Raw genomic sequence first — 25,046 nt, forward strand, 5'->3', positions numbered from 1 at the left:
CCGCTATGTGTTATAGTGTCCTGACCCTTTTGGAAAAAGTACTCAGGCAACAGATTCAAAACACAACTGGACATCTAAACTCAGATCCTCAAGGTTCCAGTTCCTTGTGAAATTATTCATTCTATCTCTGTCTATGACAGGGAGGCCCTAGGATCCTACTCAAGGCCCAGCTTCCCCACTTCCAGGTGTGATCTGCTAGCAGTACTGTTTAAATAGATAGCTCTGAGGGGCAGCTAGGTGGTGCAGTGGATAGAACACCTGCCCTGAAATCAGCAGGACCTGAGTTCAAGTCCGACCTCAGACCAAACACTTGACACTTACTAGCTGTATGACCCTGGGCAAGTCACTTAACCCCAAGTGCCTAAAAATAAAAAATAAAAATAAATTGATAGCTGTGGAGGGCACTGAGACTGAGTTTGAGAGGTTTTTAGAAATTTCTAGACTCCCCCTAGAGATGGTTTTAGAAATTATTTTGACCTTCTAGTCTTGAGGATTTGCTCAGGTCGTCACAATTTTTTCAAATGGATATGCTCATAAAGATATGTTCTCTCCTTTGTAACAACTTAAGGATAATTCCTAGGTATAATAAGTACCTTTTCCTTTTGTACCTGCTGGGAACCAGCTGCTTAGTAAGAGGCCCTTACTCTCTGGCTCAAAGCTTTAGAGGAAATACATACATACATGCATCCATGGGTCATCTACTAAATTAGCACCTAAGTCCGTCACCTGCTGATGGTGTCACACTGGAGTGAATAACCTTCAGTCTACCCATCGGCATCTTATATGTAGATGGCCCAGGGGATAGCACCCTGAGCCTGGAGTCAGGAAGACTCACCTTCCTGAGTTCAAACCCAGCCCCAGACATTTACTAGCTGTGACCCTGGGCAAGGCACTTAACCCTGTTGTCCTCAGTTTCCTTAACTGAAAAATGAGCTGGAAAAAGAAATGGCAAACCACTGCACTATCTTTGCCAAAAAAAAAAAAGGCCACGGAATGGGGCATGATCTAAATGACTCAACAATGACCAACCTGGCCACATCCCACCTGTCAGATTGGCCAACACGACAAAACAGGACAATGATGAATGCTGGAGAGGACGTGGGGAAATTGGAACACTCATGCATTGTTGGTGGAGCTGTGAGCTGATCCAGCCATTGGAGAGCAATTTGGAACTGTGTGCAAAGGGCTATCAAAATCTGTGTACCTTTGACCCAACAACAGCACTTCTAGGACTGCATCCCAAAGAGATCATCAAATGGGAAAAGGACCCACGTGTACAAAAATATTCACAGCAGCTCTTTCTGTGGTGGCAAAGAACTGGAAATTGAGAGGATGCCCATCAACTGGGGAATGACTGAGCAAGTTGTGGTATATGAATGTAATGGAATACTATTGTGCTGTAAGAAATGATGAACAGGCTGACTTCAGAAAAACCTGGAAAGACTTGTATGGTCTGACGCTGAGTGAAGTGAGCAGAACCAAGAGGACTTTGTACACAGTAACAGCCACTTTGTGCAATGACTAACTTTGATAAACTTAACCCTTCTCAGCAATGCAAGGATCTAAGACATCTCCGAAAGTCTTATGATGGAAAATGCTGTCCACATCCAGAGAAAGAAGCATAGTATTTGCTATTTTCTTCTGTTTTGTTTCCTCTTTCTGGTGGTTCCTTCTATTGGTTCTAATTCTTCCTTACAACACGACTCACGTGAAAATATGTTTAACAGGAATGTCTATGTAAAGCCTATCAGACTGCGCACCATCTTGGGGAGGGAAGGGGAGAAAAATTTCAAACTCAAAAGCCTAGGGAAGTGATTGTTAATAAATCAAAATAAATTTTAAAAATAGCAAAAAAAACCCAAAACCCTTCCCTAAGGCCAGACAGCATCACAGACAAGCAGGACACCTTTGAAAGTTATGTTGAATTGATTATATTTTTATCAAAGCCATGTACAACCAAGTTTGAGTTTGTCAGTTCTTTGTTTCTGCTCTGTTGGGTACAGGGACATGTCCATTTTCCTTGGCGTTTCAGTTCAGAATTTTTTTTAAAAGGCCCTCGCAGGGTTCTATGCGTAGACATTCACAACCTTCCTCAATCTGGATCCCCACCAGCTCTTCTGCTTTCATCTCTCACTACATCACTTCCTATCTTATACATCGTATCTAACCTGGACGACACGGCCATCCGGGTTCTTACGGCGCTCCCTCTATCATCAGCTTTACTTCTGTGCCATCCCCACGCATCCCCGTGAGAACGGCTCTTCCCTTCTCCACACCGACCCAAATGCCACCATGCTGCCACCTTCATCCAAGGCTCCAAACCGCAGCAATGCTTCTTCACGGGGGCCTCCTTGGACCACCCAGCTGGGAGAGATCTTTCAGCATCTCTCAAGACCGCTCAGATGAATCCATCCTGCGAGTTATCACTCTCACTATTAGACCAAGCTGCAGGGCAGGGTTTGTTTCCCCCAGGCCCTGTGGTCCACAGGCTTTGAACCCACGGTTGTTGAACAGAATGGGACTGAACAGCTGAAGAGCGTTCCAGGCAGAGCTAAGAAAACGTAGAGGGACCGAGGAGCTCTTTTGTCCCTCTGACAGTCATGACAGATGGCTGAAGTCAGGGAAAGCCATCCTCTAAGAGATCGGGCTTACTCCAGACTAAATGTTCCTATAAAATTTAGGGGCTGCTAGGCTGTCGGTGACTTTCACGGCAGAGGCTTCCTAGTCACTTTGTACCAGCAGATGGCAGTAGAGAGCTGAGGCAGACCCAATTGATACAGGATGCTCGTGGGTAGGCACCATAGCTGAAAACCAATGGCAATCTGGTACAGCCGAGCTGTCAAACCAGCATGACGAGGCGAGGGAAGGGCATCTTCCAGGCTGTGGCCAACCCCATGGACCCAGGACAGTGAGAGAAGATAATCTCTTTGCACGTGGCCAGGCACAGGGAGAGGAGACAGTCGGTCCCTACTTACTCCCAGCCCCCCCTCCTAACCTGCCCACGTCATGGTGGCTCCGGGAGGTTGGGAGCCTCTGGCATGGCTCAAAGGCTGAGTCTGACAGGTGCATTCTGCTCAAATACGGAGGATCTAGACTAGCTCAGGGATCAGCAAGAAGTCTCAGGCGTATTCCACCCTTCCGACTATGCCCGCTTTCCCCAGAAGCACTCCGAGGCTGGCCCTCTGCTGTTTCCCAGGAACTCCCACTAGCCAGGCTAGAAAAGATCTTCACTAGGTGAGCTTCGCTCTTGATGTGCCAGCTTGGTTCACCTGCGAAAAAAGGAGACCAATCAGTCTGGCATGAGCTGGTCTCAGGAAGCCTGCTGGCTCTCTGAATGTCTACTCATCTCTTTCAGAGCACATTCCAAATGTTGTCCCAGCAAACAAAGACAAGGTCGCCGGCCTGTAGTTATTCGAGTCCATTTGCCCTTCTCCAGGCCTGTAATGCCTCCCCTATCCTCCAGTCTTCCAACTATCCCTGGCAGGGGCTCAACAATCACATTTGCCAGCTGTCTGTACCAGGTGGAGTTGATTTGGGCCAGGCTAGAGACTCTACTATCTGACCTCGCTTCCTTCTGCTGTATATTTCTATTTTAAATCTTAAGTTAATTGGTGAGTTTTCTGTCCGTTTGCACCCAGACTCCAGATAACACCTATATTTCTTCATCAGAAGGGCCCCTTTTGCCTTCAGAATGTCACCCTAAAGTTGATCATCCCTCTGGGCTGACTGTCCCCATCAAACAGAATTTGAGACCACAAAGTCTACCTATCCTTCCTCTCAACTCTTTGAAATCTACTTTCCCCAAATCTAAGGCCTCCTCTATAGCCATGGCTACTTCCCCCCAAGGTCCCTGTCATTTCCATAAGAATAAGATCCAAGATTGAATTCCCTTTGCTGGTTCACCCACAGTTTGAAGGATGAAACTGTTGTTAAGTCAAGTAGTTATCAACTTGCCCTGTTTTGGGCAAGGAAAGAGTTCCAGCAGATGTCTGGAAAATCCAATTTTTCATCATCGCCATATCGTGCTTCTGTGACAGATTCATTATTCATTTCCCAAGCCCCTTACCTATTTCCTCTTTCTGTCCAGGGAGGGAAGGAAGAGATATTAAAGTGGGTAACATCATTAGGCTTTGGTAATAGGTGGGATATGGGGAGCTAGAGTGAGAAGTCAAGATTGTGAGCCTGGGTGACTAGGGGGGACAGTGATGCCCAAGACAGGAATAGGAGGAATGAGGAATGTCAGGAAAAGTGTAAATAGAAGGTATGGGGGTGGGGAGGGGAATGAGTTCAGTTTTGCATATGTTGAGTTTTAGAAGTCAGAAGAAGAGAAAAGGGACCAGGGCAGAACTTTAGGGGACACCTAGGGTTATTAAGCATGACCTGGATGAAGAGCCAGCAAAGGAAACTAGAGTTGAATGCAATCCAGACTGGACCAGTCTCTAACCTGGGAATGGCTGGAGCCAAACAGAGTGGGCGAGAGGCAGTTGTGTCAGGACACAACGTAGTGGTGTAATTTATTTCAGTGAGGAAAATGACTTGCATACAAAGGAGCTCCCTCTCCTGAGAAGGGCTTCACATGGTGGGGCATAGGCAATGCTTATATAGATGCTGGGCTGGACTATAACATAATCACTTTTAGGTCTTCAGTTACTCTAACCGTGGGTGCTGTGAGAACAATATTGTCCCAAGTCTTGGGGGTCATGCTTACTCTATGGGGTACAGAGCTAGAGTTCTGTGACAGGAACAAGAGTCCAGTGAAGGAACAGGGATTGTGACGTGTCAGAGAGGCGATGGATGCTGGCTTTCAGGTCCCTGGGAAATAGCGGGAGTGACCACCTGGTGCAATGTACTTTGCCAGAAGGTGAGATCACCCAGAGCGCAAAAGATTATTGTCATGCCAAGCTCAGGACACAGCCTGCTTGCTGGCCTCAGCTCTGGGAAACAATCTCAAATACTGACAAGAGTGGTCAGGAAAGTAGGAGGAGTACCACGAAAGAACAGTGTCGTGAAAACCAGGAGAGAAGAAAGTACCAAGAAAAGGGTGATCAATGGTGTTAGTCTGAGAATAAAACCCCAAACTGAAATAATTTACAAAGAAGTTCGTTAGGTCACTCAGCAGAAGGGAGAGCTGAAAAAGGGGTCACCCACTCCCCTCCACGTCAAATAAAGTCACAAGAAAACAGTAGTCGATTGGCCAGCACAGAGGCAATTTCCAGAAAAGCGTGGGTTGCTTGAGGTGAAGCAAGTGGGAGAAAACTCCGTTATCTTCAGATCTGAAAAGCTTCTGGTCAGCACAGCCTAGATCTTGAGTCAGGCCTGAAACAAATCCGGTCTCTAAGCAACCCATCTGGTTTCTCAGCCACACGAGGCTAGGTTCAAAGAATGCCATCGCGTTTTCCCACAATCTTCCAGCTTTTTTCCCAGCCCAACGTTCCTACGCTAGGGGAAGCACAGTGGCAGAAGCAGAGAGCTAGCTTAAGGTTTAAAAGAACACGAGTCCACGAAGGCATCTCCTTCAGTGCTCATCTTCTCAAGGAGTTGGAAAGCGTGCCTCCAAGGAATGAAAGAGGCCGGAGGGTGGCGACTCAGAGAGGAACTGACTAAGAATCAGAGGCTAGAAGGCAGGGCACTCAGATGTGTGCCAGGGAACAGGGTCTCCCAGACAGCTCAAAAGTTTGAAAGAGAGAGAGAGAAGATTCAATCCACAGTCTCATGTTCAACCAGGGCTTCCAAGCTCACTCTCAGTGACTGTCTTAACTAGGTCTGCTGCTCCCACATCAGCTTTCTTTGTCACTGCAGGGAAGAAGACCTTACCTATGCTCCTATGCTCTTCACTTTCCTGTCTAAGATTTCATTTTTTTAAAAATCAGCAATGCATTCTAGGTTCTTTCTTGGTCTATCCTTCTGGCTGTGGAAGAAGGAAGGGCCTGGGCCCAGACAGCCTCCTACCCAGAGGCCACCAAGCCATCAGCTTCCAGACTGCAGCAGGGGCAGGTGACCCTGATACCAAAAAGATCCCATTCTTAAAAGCAGTGGGAGACACAGCTGGCCACCCCCTCCACTAGCACCAGACTCATCCAGTGACTGAAGAGGTCCTGAACAGAAGGAGCAAAGGAAAACCACTATCGTGATGGAGAGCCTGTGAGTAAAGAGAATTCCAAGGGAAAATCCCCAAAGAAAGCATAAAACAAAAATGATCAAACAGACTAGAAGGAAAAGGAGTGGACTGGCCACAAGCACGCCAAATGTGGAGAGCTGAAGAGCCTGAAATTTTAAACAAAAACACTTACTATGTGCCAGCTCCTATGTAAACACTTACAGACATCATTTCATTTTCGTGGTAGGTACTATTACCTCCATTTTACAGATGAGAAAATTGAGGCAGACAGGCCGTCTCCCAATGCCTGTCTTTCTCTCTAGCTGTCCCTCATTCTAGGAAGGTTCTCTCCATCCCTGCCTTCCTTTAACTCCCAACTAAAATCCCCCCTTCCCTGACCCTTCTTCCAGGAAGTCTCTTCCCTCTGATTTCTTGTCCTGTCTATAGACTGCTTTGTATGTATCTGGTTGCATGTTGTCTCTCCCATTAAATTGTAAGCTCCTTGAGGGCACGGACTGTCTTTTGCCTCTTTTTGCATCCAGCACTTAACACAGTGCCTGGCACACTAGGCACTTAAATGCCTGTTTCCTTCCTTCCTCCCTCCCTCTATAAATGTATAGGTTGACAGCTATGGAGTTAAAGAGTTGTGATCTTTTTATCCCCAGAATCAAGCACAAGTGGATACTTAATAAAAGAGTGTTTTTGACTAATTGATTTTATAATTGATTGGCTAGAACACAAATTAAGTATTTAAGTTCCTACTAAGCGCTTAGCACTAGGGAGTAGATTAAAAACAAGAATGAAACAGCCCCCTCCTCAAGGAGCTTACATTTTGCAATGATTGCTCATGCTGTGGAGGAGGAATTGGGGTTAAGTGACTTGCCCAGGGTCACACAGCTATTAAGTGTGAGCCCAGATTTGAATTTAAGTGCTCTACCCATTGTGCCACCTAGCTGCCCCTAATGGCTCATATTTATACAGACTTACTAGGTGCCAGGCACCATGCTAAGTGCTTTCCAAAGAATATCTCATTAGATCTTCACAATTCTGGGAAGTGGGTGCTATTATCTCCATTTTACAGTTGAGGAAACTGAGGCAGGAAGCCATTCAATGACTAGCCCAAGACCACACAGCTAGTCAGGGTCTGAGGCTGAATTTGAATTCAGGTCTTCCTAACTCCAGGCCCAGAGTAGGCACTTTTAAAATATTAATTGATTGAATGCTTAGCTCTAAAACAAAGATTAGGTTTTGGTCACATCTAGAGGCTCCCTACAAAGGAATAACAGAGAAAGGCAATCGATGTACAAAGTCAATAAGGTATAGGACAGCTATTTATTTCCTCCACCGCCAAATAAAATGCCTCAAACATAAAAGGCTCAAAATGGCACATTGACAACTACAACAAGAAAGGGTAACCTAAAATTTCTCTTCTATTCTACAAGGAGAGAAAGAGTCCTGGAGACTGGTGGGAAAGCGGTATAGATTTTGTCTTTTCTACCTCTACCTGTGCCGTCCAAACGTTCTGGGAAAGCCATACCCTAGCTTAAGCTGTTACATCCTTTTGTGTGGAGTTTCCTCTCAGCAAGGATAGTTCCTAATCTCACCCCCTTCTCCTGACCTTGCCCATCTCAAAAGATCAAGGTTGGAACCATGCCCTCACTACCCTGTTCCTGCAGTTGTCATTGCTGAAGGGGGGGTGGGGTGGAGAAATCTCTTCTACCAAACTCCACCCTGAATTCCCCACCATACATACACACACATTGCTGGACAGCTGAGGGACAGACTTCCTGAGGCCCGAAGAAGAAACAGAAACCTAAGTAGGCAGTTTCTCCTAGGTCAGCGGCCAACCTTCCTCTACCACCAAGAACCAAAGAACCAACCAGGAACCCTGACTCCTGAAGAAATGGAGCCCACTGGAAGCAGCAGGGGTCCACTCCTGCCCCCACAAGCGCTGAGGTCCATAGGGGAGGGTACTCCTGTCCCACAGGTGGAGGGCACTTCTAATGACTCCCATTACAACCTCAGTCAGCTCAGCCCAGAGCCACAGCCTCCCTCTCCAACCAGTCCCTCCTCTTGGCATGCCAACTGCTTCTCCTGCTCCACCTGGCCAGTCCTAGGCACAGGGCCCTGCTCTTGTTCAATCTTTCTCCATGCTGACCTTTTTTGATATCTCATCTTTGAGTTGGTTTTGCCCTTCGCCAAAGAAGGCATTTCTTCCCCTCCCCCTCCCCTGGCCCCCACCTCTCACCAGTAGCCTCAGTCCGTCCTTCCTTGCACTGGGGAGAAATCCTTGAACAGAAGAGTTGTCCCATCTTCTTCCCGCTGTCCTCTGGTCTTGGATTTCAGGCCCTTCCACAAGGCAGGACTGAACAGTGAGGGCTGTTGCTGGGATGATGGTCGGCACCTGGGATTCCATGTACAAATGTGGAGGCCACAGCCATACAACCTGAGAGAGAGGTGGCCGGAGGCCGGGTCCATGGCAGAAACCTTGTTCCTAGAGCAGGGATCTAGAGCCAGGAGCTGCCCAAGCTCCCAGGCATGGCACAATCACCAGAATAAGGGTCAGGGAGCTGGAGAAGTGGATGGATTTCCCTCGCAAATTCATTTTCTCTCATTTTACAGAGGGGGAAACTGAGGCACAAAAAGTGAAAAGACTTCCCCTACCAGTCAGAGTCAGCTAGTGGTTGAGATATGCCAGTCAAATCTAGGTCTCTCCATAAAAAAGTAAATGTCATTTAAATATCATCTGAGGGCCCTCAAGCAGGAGATAAGACAGGAGATAAGGTCCCTGGCTGTGGGGACATTCCTCCCTGGGGGTGGAATGCTCTAGAAAGGACCTGCAGCATCCTAGAAAGATAGTTTGCTCTGGGGGTTGGGAAGGCCATCTCGTTCCTGAGCCTGGGGTGCCGGGGGGGAGGCCCAGAGGGTGGGCGCAGAAGCCTCCTCGGAATGCCGCTTCAGATGCAAGGCCAGGTGGTCAGAGCGGGAGAAGGCCTTCGGACAATGGCAGCACTTGTGGGGCCGGTAACCCGTGTGTCTCCTCACGTGGCGGGTCAGCTCATCGGAGCGTGTGAACTTCCAGAGGCAGTCTGGCCACGTGCAGACGTAAGGCTTCTCACCCTGGTGGACCCGCATATGCGCCTTCAGATGCGAGCTCTTCGTGTATGACTTCCCACAGTCTGGAACATGGCACATGTGGCTGGAGGAGCTCTTCCCCTTCCCACGCACCCTCTTCCTGGATCTTACTGGCTCCTGAGGCTGGGGGACCAGCCCAGAGCAGTTCAAGCTGGGGCCTGCGACTGGTGGGCTGGGCAGTCCGACTAAGTCAGGGCTGCCCCACCACAGATTGAGAGGCTCACCCTGGGGCGATGGCTGAGGTGGTGGGGGCAGAAAGGGGCCTGTGCCTTGGCCAGCTGGCTCACCGTGGGGCAATGGCTGAGGTGGTGGGGGAAGAAAGGGGCCTGTGCCTTGGCCAGCTGGCTCACCCTGGGGCAATGGCTGAGGTGGTGGGGGCAGAAAGGGGCCTGTGCCTTGGCCAACTGGCTCACCCTGGGACCCTTGCCCCCCTGGATGTCCCTGGAACCCATGCCCTCCTGGATGCCACTGAGCTTCCTGCCCCCCTAGATGCCCCTGGAACCCTTGCCCCCCTGGATACCACTGAGCTTCCTGCCCCACTGGATGTCCCTGGAAACTTTGCCCCCCTGGATGCCACTGGAACCCATGCCCCCCTGGCTGCCACTGGGCCTCCTGCCCCCCTAGATGCCCCTGGAATCCTTGCCCCCCTGGATGCCCCTGAGACTCCTGCCCCCCTGGCTGCCATTGAGACCATAAGGTCAATAACTGTTCCTGGCTTTCATACCAGCTGGGGTCCCGGGAAGGTCCAGGGAGCTCAGCAGAGGCCTCTTCCAAGGGCTCAGTCTTGATTTCCCAAGAACCAAGCAAGGGCTGCCCTTGAGAGTTGTTGGGGCTTGAAGCCACAGACCCTGGAACTTGGACCTCAGGTGGACCTCTCCCATAGGCTAGAGGCACCTCACCTGGACAGCTGGGACCAGAGCCAGGAAGGGACAAGCTCTGCATTGCTTGTACTTGCAGCTGCCCAGACAAAGTGCTCCAGGGCCCAGCTAGGAAGACATCAGGGCCAAGCCTTGGGTTAGGGCCTATGAGTTCTCCATGGGCTTCCCAGGTGCTGCCCCTGGTGCTATGGGGCCCTTCAGGGCACCTGCCTGCCAGCTTGCTGAAGATGAAGGCCGTCTGGGTTCAGCAGGCCCTCCTGGAGTCTCCTTGGAGCTAGGCAGGCCTGAAATGATTGTCTCTTGGAGTAAGGCTGGGCAGGGCAGGGTTGGGCAGAGGTTGGTCTTCTGGAGCAGAGCTGGGTCTCCTTGGCTGGGCAGGGCAGGGCTGGGCAGAGGTTGGTCTTCTGGAGCAGAGCTGGGTCTCCTTGGCTGGGCAGGGCAGGGCTGGGCAGAGGTTGGTCTTCTGGAGCAGAGCTGGGTCTCCTTGGCTGGGCAGGGCAGGGCTGGGCTGGGCAAAGGTTGGTCTTCTGGAGCAGAGCTGGGTCTCCTTGGCTGGGCCGGGCCGGGTCTTCTCTTGGGGCAGGTCTGGCTAGACAGGAATCCTTCTCCTAGGGCAGGGTAGGGTAGGGTAGGGTAGGTATGGGTGGGGTAGGGCAGGGCAGTACCTTCTCCCCCGTGCCGTGTAGGCGGCGGCAGAACCAAAGCCGGTACTAGCACGTGGAGGCAAATGAAACTGATCACGTCCTAGCCCAGGTTTTTAAAGGGCCTGGACTCGGCCCCACGTGGCAATTGGCCGCCCTCGGGGTCCCTCGGAGCAAGAGGACCTGCTATTGGCCCGGCTGAGAAGCGGGCGGAACCGTGGCGAGAGAGAGAGTTGATTTCGTCAAGTTCGTCAAGTTTCAGCCGCCGCCCACTTGTTGAGAGCCTAGGTAGGACTTTGATGGGATTAGAGCTTGGCGTCGGGACCCTGACATCCGGGTTCTGGTGATTCCTGAGCCCTAAATCTAACACCAGCGCCCAGTGTCGGCCCCCCGCCCCCATCCTGGGGGTTCTGTAGGATTGATGGCGGGATGGAGGAGGGGCTGGGCTCAGGGTGATTTAGAAGTCCGTCCATCCATCTATCCATCCATACATCCATCCATCCGTCCATCAGTCCACAAGCTCTGATTAAGCACCAGCGAGAGCCAAGCTTTGTACTAGTGGCAGAAGAGGAAAAGACAAAGAAGGAAACACCCCTGCCCCCAAGGAGTTTACACTTTAAAGGGTGGGGGAGGGGCAGAGAAACGGCCGTCTCTTAAATGAGCTTTTACCAAATTTACAGGGAGAGAATGAATACCAAATAGTTGAATACAGGTGAGGGGGAGGCCCTGGCCGTCGGAGAACCTTTGCTCAGAAAATCGCTTCATGTAAATCTTGGTTGGGAGCATCAAGCAGGTTCTAAGATCCAGATGCTAATGGACCATGGGCCGGGAGAGGTATATGGGAGAAGCATTTTCCCCAACGGATAATCGAATGATAAGCAGGTTCTTTATCTCGGGCCACAGTGTCAGCGAGAGCTGCCTAGAGCCCGGAGGTAAGTCTCGGAGACCGAGCTCGGACCCAGGTCTTTCTGGAGCCCAGCCTGGCCCACGGTCCACACCCCACTGCCCCTCATTCACAGTCTCACCGCTTACTCTTTCCCACCCCCCATATCCATCCAATCGGGAGCCAAATCTTGTCTTTTCTACTTCCCGTCTCTCCCCTCGAAGCTACTACCCCCCAGTTCGAGCCTTCATCCTCAATCCCTTCTGCCTGCGTTATTGCTACAGCCTCCTAATTGGTATGCCTGTCTCAGCACTCTGCTTACTCCAACCCGATCAAGCCATCAACTTGTATTAGGTGCCTACTCCATGCCAGGCCCTAGGATGAGGGCTGAGAATCCTGGAGAAAGCTAGGAAAGGGACTTTCCTTAAGTGCAGCATCACCCCTCTACTCCACAGGCTCCCTGTTACCTCCCTGGTGGCCAAAGCCCTCCATCTAGCCAGATACAGATCAGGACAACTGGAGATGGCCTCAGTGCAGTGGGAGACCTTGGCCTTTTCAAAGCTGAGGTCTTTAGAGGGTCTTAGTTTGACTGGGGGCCCTATCTTGCCATTAGACCCAGATGGCTGCAGAGGAGAAAGTGAGGCTGTTGGCTTTTGCACAGCCCTCCCTCACTTAAATCCAATTCAATTGAATGTCGGGCTGGAGAACCGAGGCCAAACAACGCCACCAGTGATGCGGCCTCCTGGCTGTTCCACGAACAAGACCCTCCATCTCTCAGCTCAGGGCATTCTCTCCGGGGGTCCCCCACACCTGGAATGCTCTACCTCCTGTCTGCCTCCAGTGCCCACTAAAATCCCATCTTTCACTGGAAGCCTTTCCTAACCCCTTAATTCCAACACCTTCCCAGTTAATTATTTATCCTGTCTAGATCTTATGTAAGATTCTTGCTTGTGGTCTCCTGTGATTGTAAGCTCCTTGAGGGCAGGGAGTGTCTTTTGTGTCTTTTTGTTTCCACAGAGCCTGAACACACTAGGCCCTTAATGAATGCTTGCTTCTTCCTGCCTGCCTCTGTAAATGTCTATGCACACGTGTAGGTTTCCAGCCATAGAATTAAGGTCCTCAGAAAGAGATCTTTTCTTGTTTTTTTGTCTTTTGATCCCCAGAATCAAGCACATGAGTGTTTAATAAAAAGAATGCTTTTTGATTGAGTGAGTGATTTCTAGTACACTTTGTACTATCAGTCAAGTATTTAATAGCAGTGTGACCCTGGACAAGTCACTTAACTCCAATTGCATCACCAAAAAATAAAAAAACTATTTAAGTGCCTACTAAGTGCTTAGCACTGGGGGGTAAATAAAAACAAGAGGCCTACTAGGTGCTAGGCACCATGCTGAGTGCTTTCCAAAGATTATCTCGTTAAATCTTCACAACTCTGAGAGGCAGGTGCCCACTTTACAGCTGAGGAAACTGAGGGAGACAGAAGGTCAGTGACACAGCTAGTCGGTGTCTGAGGCTGGATTTGAACTCAGGTCTTCCTAATTCCAGGCCCAGTGCTCTGTGTACCACCTACCTAGATGCCTAATGAGGGAAGTAGCCAGAATTTATGTCCTGTCTGTAGGAGAGGTGCCAGATGACCTAGTATTCCCTCTCTAAACACCCCAGACACCTCCTTATCCTGAAAGTCGCCCCCATCCCCTGAGCCTCTTCTCTCTGGCTGGACAGCTCCTCCCAGGAAGCCAGCCAGGTTGGAAGCCCCCTTCCCTCATTCACCTTCCATCTCCCTGTTGTCAGCCCCCATGAGGAAGTAAGCTCAGGCTAGGAGACACCCGCACCTGGAGACAGGAAGACCTAATTTCAAATCCTGCCTCAGACACTTCCTTACCTTTGTGACCCCGGGCTAGTCACTGAACTTCTATTATTTCCCCATCTGTAAAATGGGAATATGAACAGGCACCTACCTCACCGGGTTGTTGTAAGGATGTTTGTAGAGTACTTGGCAAACCTCGAGGTGCTGTCTATAGAAAAGCTGGGTGTGGTCACAGGGGCAGAAGCTCCCTTTCTTTCTGCTTGCCCTGTATTCCCAGAGTTTAGCACGTCCTTGGCACCTAGAAGTACTTCATAAATACTGTCATAGACCTGGGGGAGGGGAGTGCAGGAAAGGCCTCTTGCAATCAGTGGAAGGAGATCTGAGTTTTAAGGAAAGCCAGGGATTCCGAGAGGTGGGGGTGGGAAAGGACTGCAGGCATTCCAAGGGCAGCACAGCCCGTGCAAAGGCAGGACAATGGGAAATAAGAGTATTGTGTGTGAGGTACAGTGAACAGAGCCAAGCTGCCTGCAGAGGACTGTGTAAGTGGACTGAAAAGGAAGAGGAGACCAGTCTGGGAAGAGGTTTGAATGCCAAAGGGAGGCGTTCCTCTTCATCCCAGCAGCAATGAGGAGCCTCTGGAGTTTATGATCTGGGGGGAGGGGAGTTACGAGTCAGACTTGTCCTTTAGGAAAATCACTTTGGCAGTTCTGTGGAGGATGGACTGAAGGGAGGGGCATGGCCATGGTGACAGCCCAGGCAAGGAGTGAGGAGGACCTGAATAAGTTAGGGCAGTGAGGGTGGGTGGAGGGAAAGGAAAGAAGGTCATGATCCTCCAGAAGAGTGGGATTTGAGGGAAAAGATCATGAGCTCAACTTTGGACCTTTTGGGTTCAACATGCCTCATGCTTCAAAATGGCTCATAGGCTGTTGGAACACAGGAGGGAGAGTAGGGCCAGAGCTCATACATACATACATACATGCATGCACGGAGTTGTAGCTCTTGTTCAGTCATTTCAGTTGTGTCCCACCCTTCATGACCCCATATGGAGTTTTCTTGGCAAAGATGTTGGAGTGCTTTGCCTTTTCCTTCTCTAGCTCATTTTACAGATGAGGAAACTGAGCAAACAGGGGGAAGTGACTTGGCCAGGGTCCCACAGCTAGTAAGTAACTGAGGCCAGATTTGTACTGGGGAAGATGAGTCTTCCTGACTGTAGGCCTGTCACTCTACCCACTGTGCCACTTAGCTGCCCACAAACAAATATACAGGGATGGATTGATAGATACCTAGATAATGGATACACATATGCACATGGATGAATAGATGACAGCTAGATAGCTATGTATGTATATACAGGTGTACATGCTTGCAGAACACCTTCATAGGCATTACAATTGAACCCTGGGAGTTGATGAGTTCATTGCATTTTTACTTGATGTGTAGAGAGAAAAGAGGGCCCAGGAGAGAGTTCTGGGGTGCCTCCCAGTCAGTGCATGGGATGCGAGTGATGACTTAGCCAAGGAGACTGAGAAGGAGCCATGGAGTAAGAGGAGAGCCAAGAGGAAATAGTGAGGAGCCTAGGTCCAGGAAGAGGGGGTGGCCATCAAATGCAGCAGAGGGTCAATCAGGAGGGGCTGCAAACTGGAACCACAACACACTCTCTGAGTGCAGTGAATGCAGTGGCCTGTGAGGCGAAGGATTGTGGTCTGTCCTTCGTTCTCAAAGAGGACCATGACATCAGGGAGGTGATGCCATGGCAGGCAAGTGCACTGGACTTAAGTGAGTCAGGGCTGTGCAGGGTCACCAGCCTCACTGTCTCCTCCGGAGCCATCTGGGTCCAGTGGCCAGATATAGATCAGGACCACTGGAGAAGACCCTTCGTGGATAGGAAGGAGGAAGGCAGTTCATGAGCTAGGTCTGAAGAACAGATTTCACATTTTAATAATTCAAGCAATACTCACTTCATCACCTAGACTGATTTGGAACCCTGCCATCGACAGTCGACTCAAACTGCTAAGCACCACTGAAATGATAATGACTTGGCAGCTGGGAGGGGCACCCAGGCATTTTCAGGCTGGGAAGCATTCAGTGGTCTGTGTTGGGGACTAGCCACTTTGGGGTACTCTGCCAGCATAGAGGAGAGGGAAAAGGCCACTGGGCTGGAGAGAAGCACCATGTGGTGGACAAGTCCATTGCTTCTGGGCCTCTCTGGATGAGTAACAGGCTGTCTTCCTGGAGGCTTTCCTCATTGCTGTCTAGAATAGCCCCAGGGCTCTGGGGAGGGAGGGGGTAAAGGAGCCCAAGGGACAGCATCTGTCATGTGTTAGGGAGTCGCCTTGACAAGTGGCTTAAACCTTCCTGGCCTCAGTTTCTTCTTGTTGTATAGGACTGAGTGAGCTATGTGGGTCCCTTAAGTGCCTTGAGAACTTTACCATGCTGGGCAAATGTCAGCTCTTGCTGTGGCTTGAGAACATAGATCTGGGACTGCAAGGGACCTTTGAGACCATCCCGTCCCACCCCCTTCTTTTCCAGGGGAGGAAACTGAGACCCAGGGAAGTTAAGAATCTGGCCTCAAACACTTGCTAGCTGTGTGACCCTGGACAAGTCACTTTACCCTGTTTGCCTCAGTTTCCTCTACAATAAAATAGGGATAATAATAGCACCTACCTTCCAGGGTTGTTGCTACAAACATATTTGTAAAGTGCTGTGCAACCCTCAAAGCAATATATAAATGCTAGCTATAAGTATAACAATCCCAGGAGGGAGGGGCAGAGGGCCAGAGATCCTCACTCATCTCCTTTCCTCCATCTGAAAGTCTCTGGGGTGACTCTCTGTCCATGGTGTAAGTGAGCTGGGCTCTGAGAGGCTTCTGAGAAAATTGGAGCAGCTGAGGCCACCCATCTCTCCAATTCTAATCTCCTGGTCCTTCCCCTTTCCTCCTAGGTCTGCTTCATAAAGGCTCTTCCTTCTCGGCCCTAACTAAGGTAGGGTGACAGTTGGAGTCTGGGTCACCTGTTACACCGCCCCCCCCCAGCTCCAGAACATTCCTGGCCTCTGGAGTGTAGCATGTCTCTGGGTCACCCCTGGAGGACAGAATGTGGCTTTGTTCCTGGCCAGCAGAATGGTCTAACTCCAGCTCAGACTCCAGACTCAAAGCCTTCTCTAAATAGCCCAAATGAACTCCAGAAGGCCCCCAAAACCTGATGCTCACAGGCGACTCCCACAAGGAAGGTATCCCCACACAGCTGTTCCCCAACCCCCGTCCCTGATTCCTTTCCAGAGTCACTGCTCAGACCCTTGTGCCAAGCTTTGGCCCCTGCTCTTTCTTTGGGTTGGAGAAGGAAACAGCAAACCTCTCTGATATCTCTACCAAGAAAACCCCACAAGGGGTCACGGGGAGTCAGACACAAACAGACAGCAATAAATGTCTTTGGGTACCATAGTCAGCCCTCCTTGGCCTTGACCTGGGTCACCTGAGTTTCTCCACTGACCTTCACCTCCCCCTGGATCTTCCAGGCTCAGAGCACTGGACTTTGAGAGCCCTCTGCAGCATCTCTCAGCAGGGTGCTGGCGACCTGAGCTCTGGGATGTCTTTGTCCAAGCTTCCCCATCCACACTGGCTCCAGCTGCCTCCAGGGCTTCCGAGGACCCCTGGGGAAGATGTAGACCCCCTTGAGGCTTTCTCAGGGGATTTCTCCCCTCTTGCTGCCTCTGGACTCAGAACTTTGCCAACAACAAATGCCCCGTCTCTGGTCATCTGGGAAGATGCTCCGAGCTGATCTTGGCTTTGCTCACGGGGCTCCCTTTCCTATTGCTATGGTTGAGTTTTTATGCATTTCTGTCAGTGGTGGAAGCAGTCATGGATTGTAGCTTCTGCAGAGAGTTCCTCCTAAGTATTCTGCCTGGTGTGAATCACATCAGGGCTTGGCTGGAGCTGGTACATGGGAGCTCTCGTCTTGGCCTGGTTTATCTCTGCAGTGTTGTCCTTGTTATCACATAAATCCTTCCCCTGGCTCTGCTCACTTCCCTCCACGTAACTCTGTGTACATCTTCTCAGGTTTCACTGCAACTGTCCCTTTCCTCATTAATTCTGACACAGTCACATTGAGATTTATTTACTAGCTAATTATTGCATGGAAACCAAAGGTTTTCCCCTTTCCTACTTCCTCATGCAGACCTCGATCAGTGTAGGCCTTTCTCCACCACCTATCCAGCCAGGATGGCTAAGATCTAATCAAAGAGTCAAAGGAATTCTAAGCGGTGTTCCGGTTCATACACCACAGCCCATTCAGCCTGCCCTCCCAATCCCCTACTCTTTGCGACCACAAACGGAGCTGCTATGTTTCTGCACATATAGGCGGATCTTTCTCCTCTTTCAGGATCTCTTTGGAGCCTGGTGGGTGTCACAGACTTGGGAAGGGGGGAGACTGTTCCAGTTAGCTAACATCCATCAAGCACTTACTTTGTGCCCGGCACTGTGCTAAGCTCTGAAAGCACAGCCACAAGCACAAGGCAGTCCCAGTCAGAGGAAGGGGACCAAGGGCAGGGTAAACTTCCAGTGTGAGGCAGCTGCTTTGTACCAGCCAGACCCTCATAGTAAATTTTCATTTCTAAAAGCTGATTGAGTCAGCTTAATTCATTGATATCAACTCATGGCCAGAAGCACAGTGGTGAGGACTCACGAGCTATAGCATTAAATAATTGCCCCCTAATCCCTCTGGGCTACCCCTAGACTCTGAAGAGATAAGAAATAGCCCCACCAAGCTCTGGGGCCCTAACCTGCTAATGCAAGCAGGGATAGGGAGAGTAATTACAAAGTATGGGCTACATTTGCAACCCCACTGCAAAGCGCTCTGCCTGGCACACAGTAAGAGCTTAATAAATGCCTGTCAACTGACTGACTTACTCCAAGGCTCTGTGCTCAGCATTGCCTCCCTTCTAAGGGCCTCCATACTTTGGGAATGTGTCCCCTTGCCTCTTATGCTCTGAGTAAATCCACAACTGCTGGCTGAGTTCTCAGGTGCCCAGTTGGTGTGCTCTTCTCTGAGATGGAATTTTAGCCGTAGGAGGAAATCCCAGAAGTGTGAGGAACAGAGAGGGGAAGCTAGTCAGCAAAGGTCACAAAGCAAATTGGGCGTAGGTGTGAGTCCTTCTGACTCTTTCTTTAGGGACATCTCTTGGCCCCACCCCTCCAGCCACTCCTGAGCTGGGTGGCCCCAAAGGGCACAGAAAAACACCACAGGATACTAGGAGAGAGAGTCCTTTGGGCTCTCCAGAGCAGCTAGCTCTCCAGCCTGACTTCCTTTCAGAGATCCATGCTGTGGGGAAGGTCCCTGGCCCAGCAATCCTCTGAGTCCGGCCCTCCCCCTACCTCCCACCACACACACTTCTCTACGTGGGCCACACAGCCCTAGCCATAGCACGTCTGGACAGCCACCCCTCTGACCTACCATGAGGCTGGGATGGGTCAGGCCCCTCAGAGTCTTCCTGACCAAAAGCAGTCCACAGAGGATCCAACAGATATGGATTAAGGGAGTGGTTCCTGCCTCAAGGGAGCCTCCCTGCCTCCTGGCGAGGGCCAAGGAGACTGAGGCAAGTGGAGACACCACACTCCTCTCTGGACCCGGGAGGTCACAGAAGGTCCAAGGAAGATGCCATAGGCTGAGGAGCCATGGGAGCAGGAGGTGTGAAAAGAAAACTCGGGTACATTTTTTATTGATTCAGACATTTATAAAGCACCTACTATGTGCAGGGCACTAAAGCTACTAAGGTGAGAAACCCTCATGGATTACACAGAAAAATAGATATACCTCTCTCAAGTAGCCCCGAAGTCATTTCCAGGGGTGGGAGGCAGCAAATTGTCCCTGGTGGGAGCGCAAGGTGGCAAAGATGCATGGGGAAGGATAGAAGGGATCAATGCAAGGCTGGACCCGGGCACCTGGTGGGTGCTGGGGAGCCACTGAAGAATGATGCAGGAGAGGACGCCCACAAGGGGCTTGGCAAGCCTTATACCTTAGAATGCTATGTGAGTGAGCAGGGAAACAGGATTGGGGGTCCTTCTGGACTAGACCCCGGAGAGCCCTGCTCTGGGGAATTCCCAATGGGGAAATCCTTCTCACTAGCGCTCCTCAGCTGTGAGTGAGTGCTGAGAAGCTCCCCCAGACAGTCACACAGGCAGGGGTTATCAGGTGACATCACCAGGTAGGGTCACACAGGTGGGGGGGTCACCAGGTAGGGTCACACAGGCCAGATCACACAGCCAGGATCATACAGGCAGGATCACACAGATGGGGGTCACATAGGCCAGGTCGCACAGCCTGGGGTCACCCAGGCAGGAGTCACAGCCAGGGATTCCACAGATACAGGAAGCAGGCCTGGCTCTCCCTGACTCTGAGGCCAGCTCTCTATCTGACATCACATTGCCTAATCGAGAATGTTATGGCCATGGAGAAAAGTGTGCGTGTGCGTGTGTGCGCATGCACGCACGCATGGACGTGCATGTGTGTACACGCATGTGCACGTGTTTGTGTGTGGTACTGGACAGAGAGCCAGCCTTGGGCTTAGGAAGGCTGGGGTCAAGCCCTGCCTCTGATGTCTTGGTGGGGTGACCCCTCCCCTCTGGGGCCCCAGGCTACTGTCTCCCACCAAAAACCCCTGCTCTCTCTACATCAGGAGAGGTGGCTTCCTTCACAGGATCTCCGCTGGGCCTCATGCTGGGAGGTCATTGGCCTTGTCCAGCAGGTGGGAGTGGGGCTGTGTGATGGTGACAGCCGCAGGAGCAGAGGAGGCCTGGTGATGAGCACGGGGGGGGGGGGGGGGGGGGGCTGCAATCAATGGATTGAGTCAGGGCTCTGGGTGGGAAGCCTGGAGCTGCTTTCTCCTACTTGGGTGATCTGGGACAAGTCAATTCCTCCCCTCTGAGCCTCAGTTTCCTCATCTGAAACATGGCAGGCTCAACCTAAAACCTATAAACTCTTGGCAAGTAAATCAGCCCCACTCAACAAATGTTTCTGAAGTACTGAAATGAAGGAGGAAGCAATCGGGACCCCAAGGTCCAGGCTGTGGGGGCTGGAGGGGTCCTGGGACAAGGTGGGAGCCTCAGAGCTGGCAGGGCACTGGAGAGAGGTAGATTCCAAGGCTGAGCAAGCACCCCCCAGCCTTCCTCTTCCTGGGTGACAGGAACAGAGACCAGATGAGGAAGGGCCTCCTGTGAAGAAAGAACACCCTCGTGGGGCACTGGCGGAGGAATGAAGGGGCCTGCTCCAAGTCCTGCTTCCTTACTGTGGGACCCTCAAAAGCCACTTCCCCTCTTGGGCGCCAGCTCCCACCACCCCCAATGAGATGCCTCTCCTAGACTCAGTGCCCCACCTTGCTATGGAACCCCACTAAATGTGGGTGAGCTAGGCTCTCCAGATGCCTGAACAGCTCCTCAGACACATACCTGGCCTCCCTTCACTCTCAGGACTTCCGACTACCTGGGGTGAGTTCCTGAAGCACCTCTAGGCTTCCCCAGGTGAGCTGGTGAGGACCCAGAGTGATTGTAGGACGACCTGTCCTGAGGGTTGTCATCTGCTCTGAGTCTGGCTTGGGGCCAGAAGCAGGTGGGAGAGCTTCAAGAGCGAGGTCCAGAGAGGATGTGGCCACGAAGCCCCTGGAGGCTGGAGGAAGACGCCCCCGGACTCTGCTCAAGGGTACAGGGAGGAGGTGAGAGAGGGGCAGAAGGGGGAGAGGCTGCCCCTCCACAATCCTTCCTCCCCCTGGGCCCCTTGGGGTTCCTCCCATAACTGACCACCTTGGACCGCCATCACTTTCCATCCACTCCCCCATCAGGCATCTATGTCTAAGAACCATCCCCCAGGCTCAGACAGGCCAGGATGTTGTCTTCCCAGGTTACCTGAGAAAGTGAAAGTGTCTATGAAGGCAGAGGCAGCCAGTCAGGGGGCTGCCCCTCCAGCCAGGCCAGGCCAGCAGGACTCCCAGAACGGCCAAGACAAACCCGGCCAGGCCCATCTGGAGGAGATTGGGCACCGTATAATTCTGAAGGGTGGGACCTGGACAGACACAGTGGGAAGAGGTCTATGTGCATGGCCCCGCAGAGGACAGGGCCCCTCACACCCACTCCCCATTCTCCCCAGCCCTGACAGCCCCCGTCCCTCACCAGCTGTTGAATCTGGCCTACTGGTGCCTCTGTCCTCAGTGGGGCCTGGTGCAGCTGTAGGGCGTGACTCAGTCCTGGCCTCTAGAGATGTGGAGGTGTTCAGCTTCATCAGTAAGTGGGGTTTGCTCCGAGAGACCCCTAAAGAAGGTGGAGGCAGTCAGAGGGCTGGAGCCTGCTCATCCCCACCCCTCCTCATATCTGTCCTGGGCAGGGTCCCCCTCACCTGTCACCACTAGCTCCAGGGCATCACTGGGCTCGGACCATCGAGCCAGTAGCTGGTAGGAGCAGAGGTAAGGCCCAGCATTGAGTTGTGATGCACCCGAAATGAAAAATGAGACTTCATTCCTAGGCCAAGGCTGGTGAGTCTTCAGCAAAGATTCGGGTCTCCCAGCCTTCTCCAAGTAGTACAAACGGGCCCCAGGTGGTCCCCGACACCAGATGCTCACAGGTGACCCCACAGGGATGGTGGGACTCGGTGTGGCCCAGAGGGAAGGTTTGGGGAGTTTCCCTGGGAGAGAATCAATCCCATGGGGTTCCCCAAGCCCCACAACCCTACCCCCTCACTGTCAGGGGATCACAGAGATACAGCAGGGGGAGAAACTGAGGCCTGGAGAGATCAGGTCACACAATGCATATGGATCAGAGGTAGGATTTGAACCCATGTCTCCTAACTCCCAATCCTGCCCCCAGGGCCACCTCTCACACACTCACTGCCTCCCAGCTTCGGGGTACCTGGAGGTGCAGAGTTTGGGGGCCATGACTTACCCTCTGTCACCCCAGTCATGTAACTGAGACAGAGCCCTGGGGAGAAAGGCCCTAATTAGTGGGGGCACTGGGCCCAATCCCCACCCTGCCTGAAGCCTCATCTCCAGGGGCCCTCAGGAGCCTCTACTTCCCCTGATGCACTAGCCTCATCTTACAGAGGGTAAAACCAGGGCAGTGAGCATCCCAGCCCAGGTCACAAGGCTCATCCCTCCCTCAGCCATCCCTTCTGGACCATCCATCCCTTCCCTCTTCCCCCCAGCCCCGGTCCCCAGGCCTCACCCAGGCAAAGCAGGACAGGATTCCAGGAACACATCGTCTGGCGGCTCCGGCCAAGGCCCGTGTTCACAGAAGAGCGTGGGGCCAAGAGCCTGAGGCCGAGAGCCTGGATGTTAACAAAGGATGTGGTGAGGGCGCACCTGCCTCCTGGCCACCCAGAGGACCCACCAAGGGGCTGTTTCCTCTCAGCAGTCATGGGGCGGCTGTGGGGTGACCCGAGATGAATCACAAAATTTCCCTCTGCGTCCTTCCCTCACCAGCAATGATGGCCTCCAAGCTTCTCTCTAACATGAATCATCTGGGTGGCCTGCAGCCGGTGGACCTGGGTTCAAATCCCGCCCTTGAACTTTACTTACTGGAGGGTGACCTTGGACAAGGTGCAGCCTCTCTGGCTGAAGCCTCAGTTTCCTCTTCTGTAAAATGAGAGGGGGTTGGATTTGACGGTTTCCGAGGTCCCTTACAGCCCTGGATCTAAGATGTTGTGAGTGTCAAGGTACTCCCCACCTTGAGAGACCTTGCAACCCCCCCAAGGTTGACCCCCCATCCCTCCCCTGCGGCCACCCCCCCCCCCCCCCCCCCCCCCCCCGCCTACTAGAGGCCAGCTCAGCCCAGACCCTCCCAGCTGCCCTGAGAAGGGCACAAACACCAAGGGAGAATCAGCAAACAGTCATTATTACAGAAAAAGCACTGTTCTCTGGGCTCCAGGCACCAGCCTAGCAGACATTGCTGTACAGGTTTGAATGATTCCAGCTAAGCATGCTTCCTTTGAGAGAGAGACAGAGACAGAGAGAGAGGGGAGAGACAAAGATGGGGAGGGGGGAGAGACAGAGACAGAGACAGAGACACAGAGAGATGGGGAGAGACAGAGAGAGGGGGAAGAGAGAGACAGAGACAGAGGAGAGACAGAGAGAGGGGAGAGAGACAGAGACAGAGCGACAGAGAGAGAGGCTGGAGAGACAGAGAGACAGAAGGATTCAGAGAGAGATACAGAGACAGAGGAGAGACAGAGAGAGGGGAGGGGAGAGAGACAGAGACAGAGACACAGAGAGATGGGGGAGAGGGAGACAGAGACAGAGACAGAGAGAAACAGAGAGAGGGGGAGAGACAGACAGAGAGAGACGGAGACAGAAGGATTCAGAGACAGAGAGAGAGATACAGAGACAGAGAGATGGAGGAGAGACAGAGAGGGGAGAGGTGGAGAGAGACAGAGACGAGAGAGAGGGCAGAGGGGGGAGAGACAGAGAGAGTCAGAGACACACAGACAGAGAAAGAGATTCAGGGACACAGAGAGAGAGATACAGAGAAACAGAGAGATCGGGAAGAGATAGAGAGGGGGAGAGAGAGATGGAGACAGAGAGACAGAGAGAGATACAGAAACAGAGAGAGGGGAGGAGAGACAGAAACAGAGAGAGAGATACAGAGACACAGAGAGATGGGGGAGAGACAGAGAGAGGAGAGAAAGAGACGGAGACAGATACAGAGGAGGGGAGGAGGGAGGGAGAGAGAGACAGAGAGATGGGAGGAGAGACGGGGGGAAAAGAAACAGAGAAAGAGGGGGAGAGACAGAGACAGAGAGAAAGACAGAGAGAAAGTCTCCTTGCACTGGGAGATCTCTCTACAAGCCCCTCGGGAGTTACAATTTATAATCATCTCAATAGACAGGGTTAAGTGTTGATGAGATTCCACTTACCCAGCCCTGGAGCATCACTACCTTAAGCCCTTTGATCCCTCTCTGGTGGCTCAGATAGGGGAGCCAGCCACTCTCAGCCTCCACAGGGGAATCTCTCATCCCCATCCACTCCTTGTACGTTTCAGTTATGATGAGTATATTAATGCCTATATCTTCCCAGGGCTATTTTTTTCTGCTTTGCATTATTCCATAAAAGTCTTTCCCGCACCTCTGAATTCCCCAGACTTCTCAACCTGAATCACATTCACACATTTCCTTCTGTGAAGTCTCCATAATTTATTTCACCGTTTCCCTGTTGTTGGACATTTCAACGGCATCTAGTGTTTTTATCACTACAGATGACACTGCCATAACTATCTTTGGTGCCTCGTTTTTCCTTCTGAGCTTCCAGTGTTCACGATTTCGCTAGCTCAGAGTTCACATAATCCAGGTCCTTTCTCTTTTTAAAACATTGGAATATTAATCTATCCCCATTGTCCATGGCTCCTGGGAGCCTCCCATCAATGGCTCAGCAAGGCTTGAATACTATAAAGGTAATCTGGATATTTTCTCCTATTTTCATTCCCTCCACTACTCTCTTCTACCCTTTGGTGGTCTGGGAGCATTCTCCATAGCTGAAGAAAATGGAGATGAAGTCTGTCTTCTCTCTGGAGTGAGGGACTAACCAGTAGAGCTCCCTCTCCCCTAACCCGTGATGAAACTAGAGGATAGAAAGTGCA

General features: G+C 51.6%; 1 protein-coding gene across 1 annotated transcript; it reads right to left on the reverse strand.

The window, feature by feature from the left end:
- Nucleotides 1-20,247: 20,247 nt before the first annotated feature.
- Nucleotides 20,248-22,833, reverse strand: LOC110219828 (uncharacterized). Its single transcript, XM_078146274.1, has 7 exons — nucleotides 22,641-22,833; nucleotides 22,362-22,397; nucleotides 21,820-22,104; nucleotides 21,597-21,734; nucleotides 21,333-21,489; nucleotides 20,880-21,119; nucleotides 20,248-20,645 (listed from the first exon to the last, which is right to left on the reverse strand). Exons 1-6 carry the CDS (start codon nucleotides 22,831-22,833, stop codon nucleotides 20,897-20,899), a joined length of 1,032 nt encoding a protein of 343 aa, XP_078002400.1. The 3' UTR covers nucleotides 20,248-20,645; nucleotides 20,880-20,896.
- Nucleotides 22,834-25,046: the final 2,213 nt, after the last annotated feature.

This window comes from Phascolarctos cinereus, unplaced genomic scaffold, assembly GCF_003287225.1.
Source record: "Phascolarctos cinereus isolate Bilbo 61053 unplaced genomic scaffold, phaCin_HiC Scaffold_726;HRSCAF=1367, whole genome shotgun sequence".
NCBI lineage: Eukaryota > Metazoa > Chordata > Mammalia > Diprotodontia > Phascolarctidae > Phascolarctos > Phascolarctos cinereus.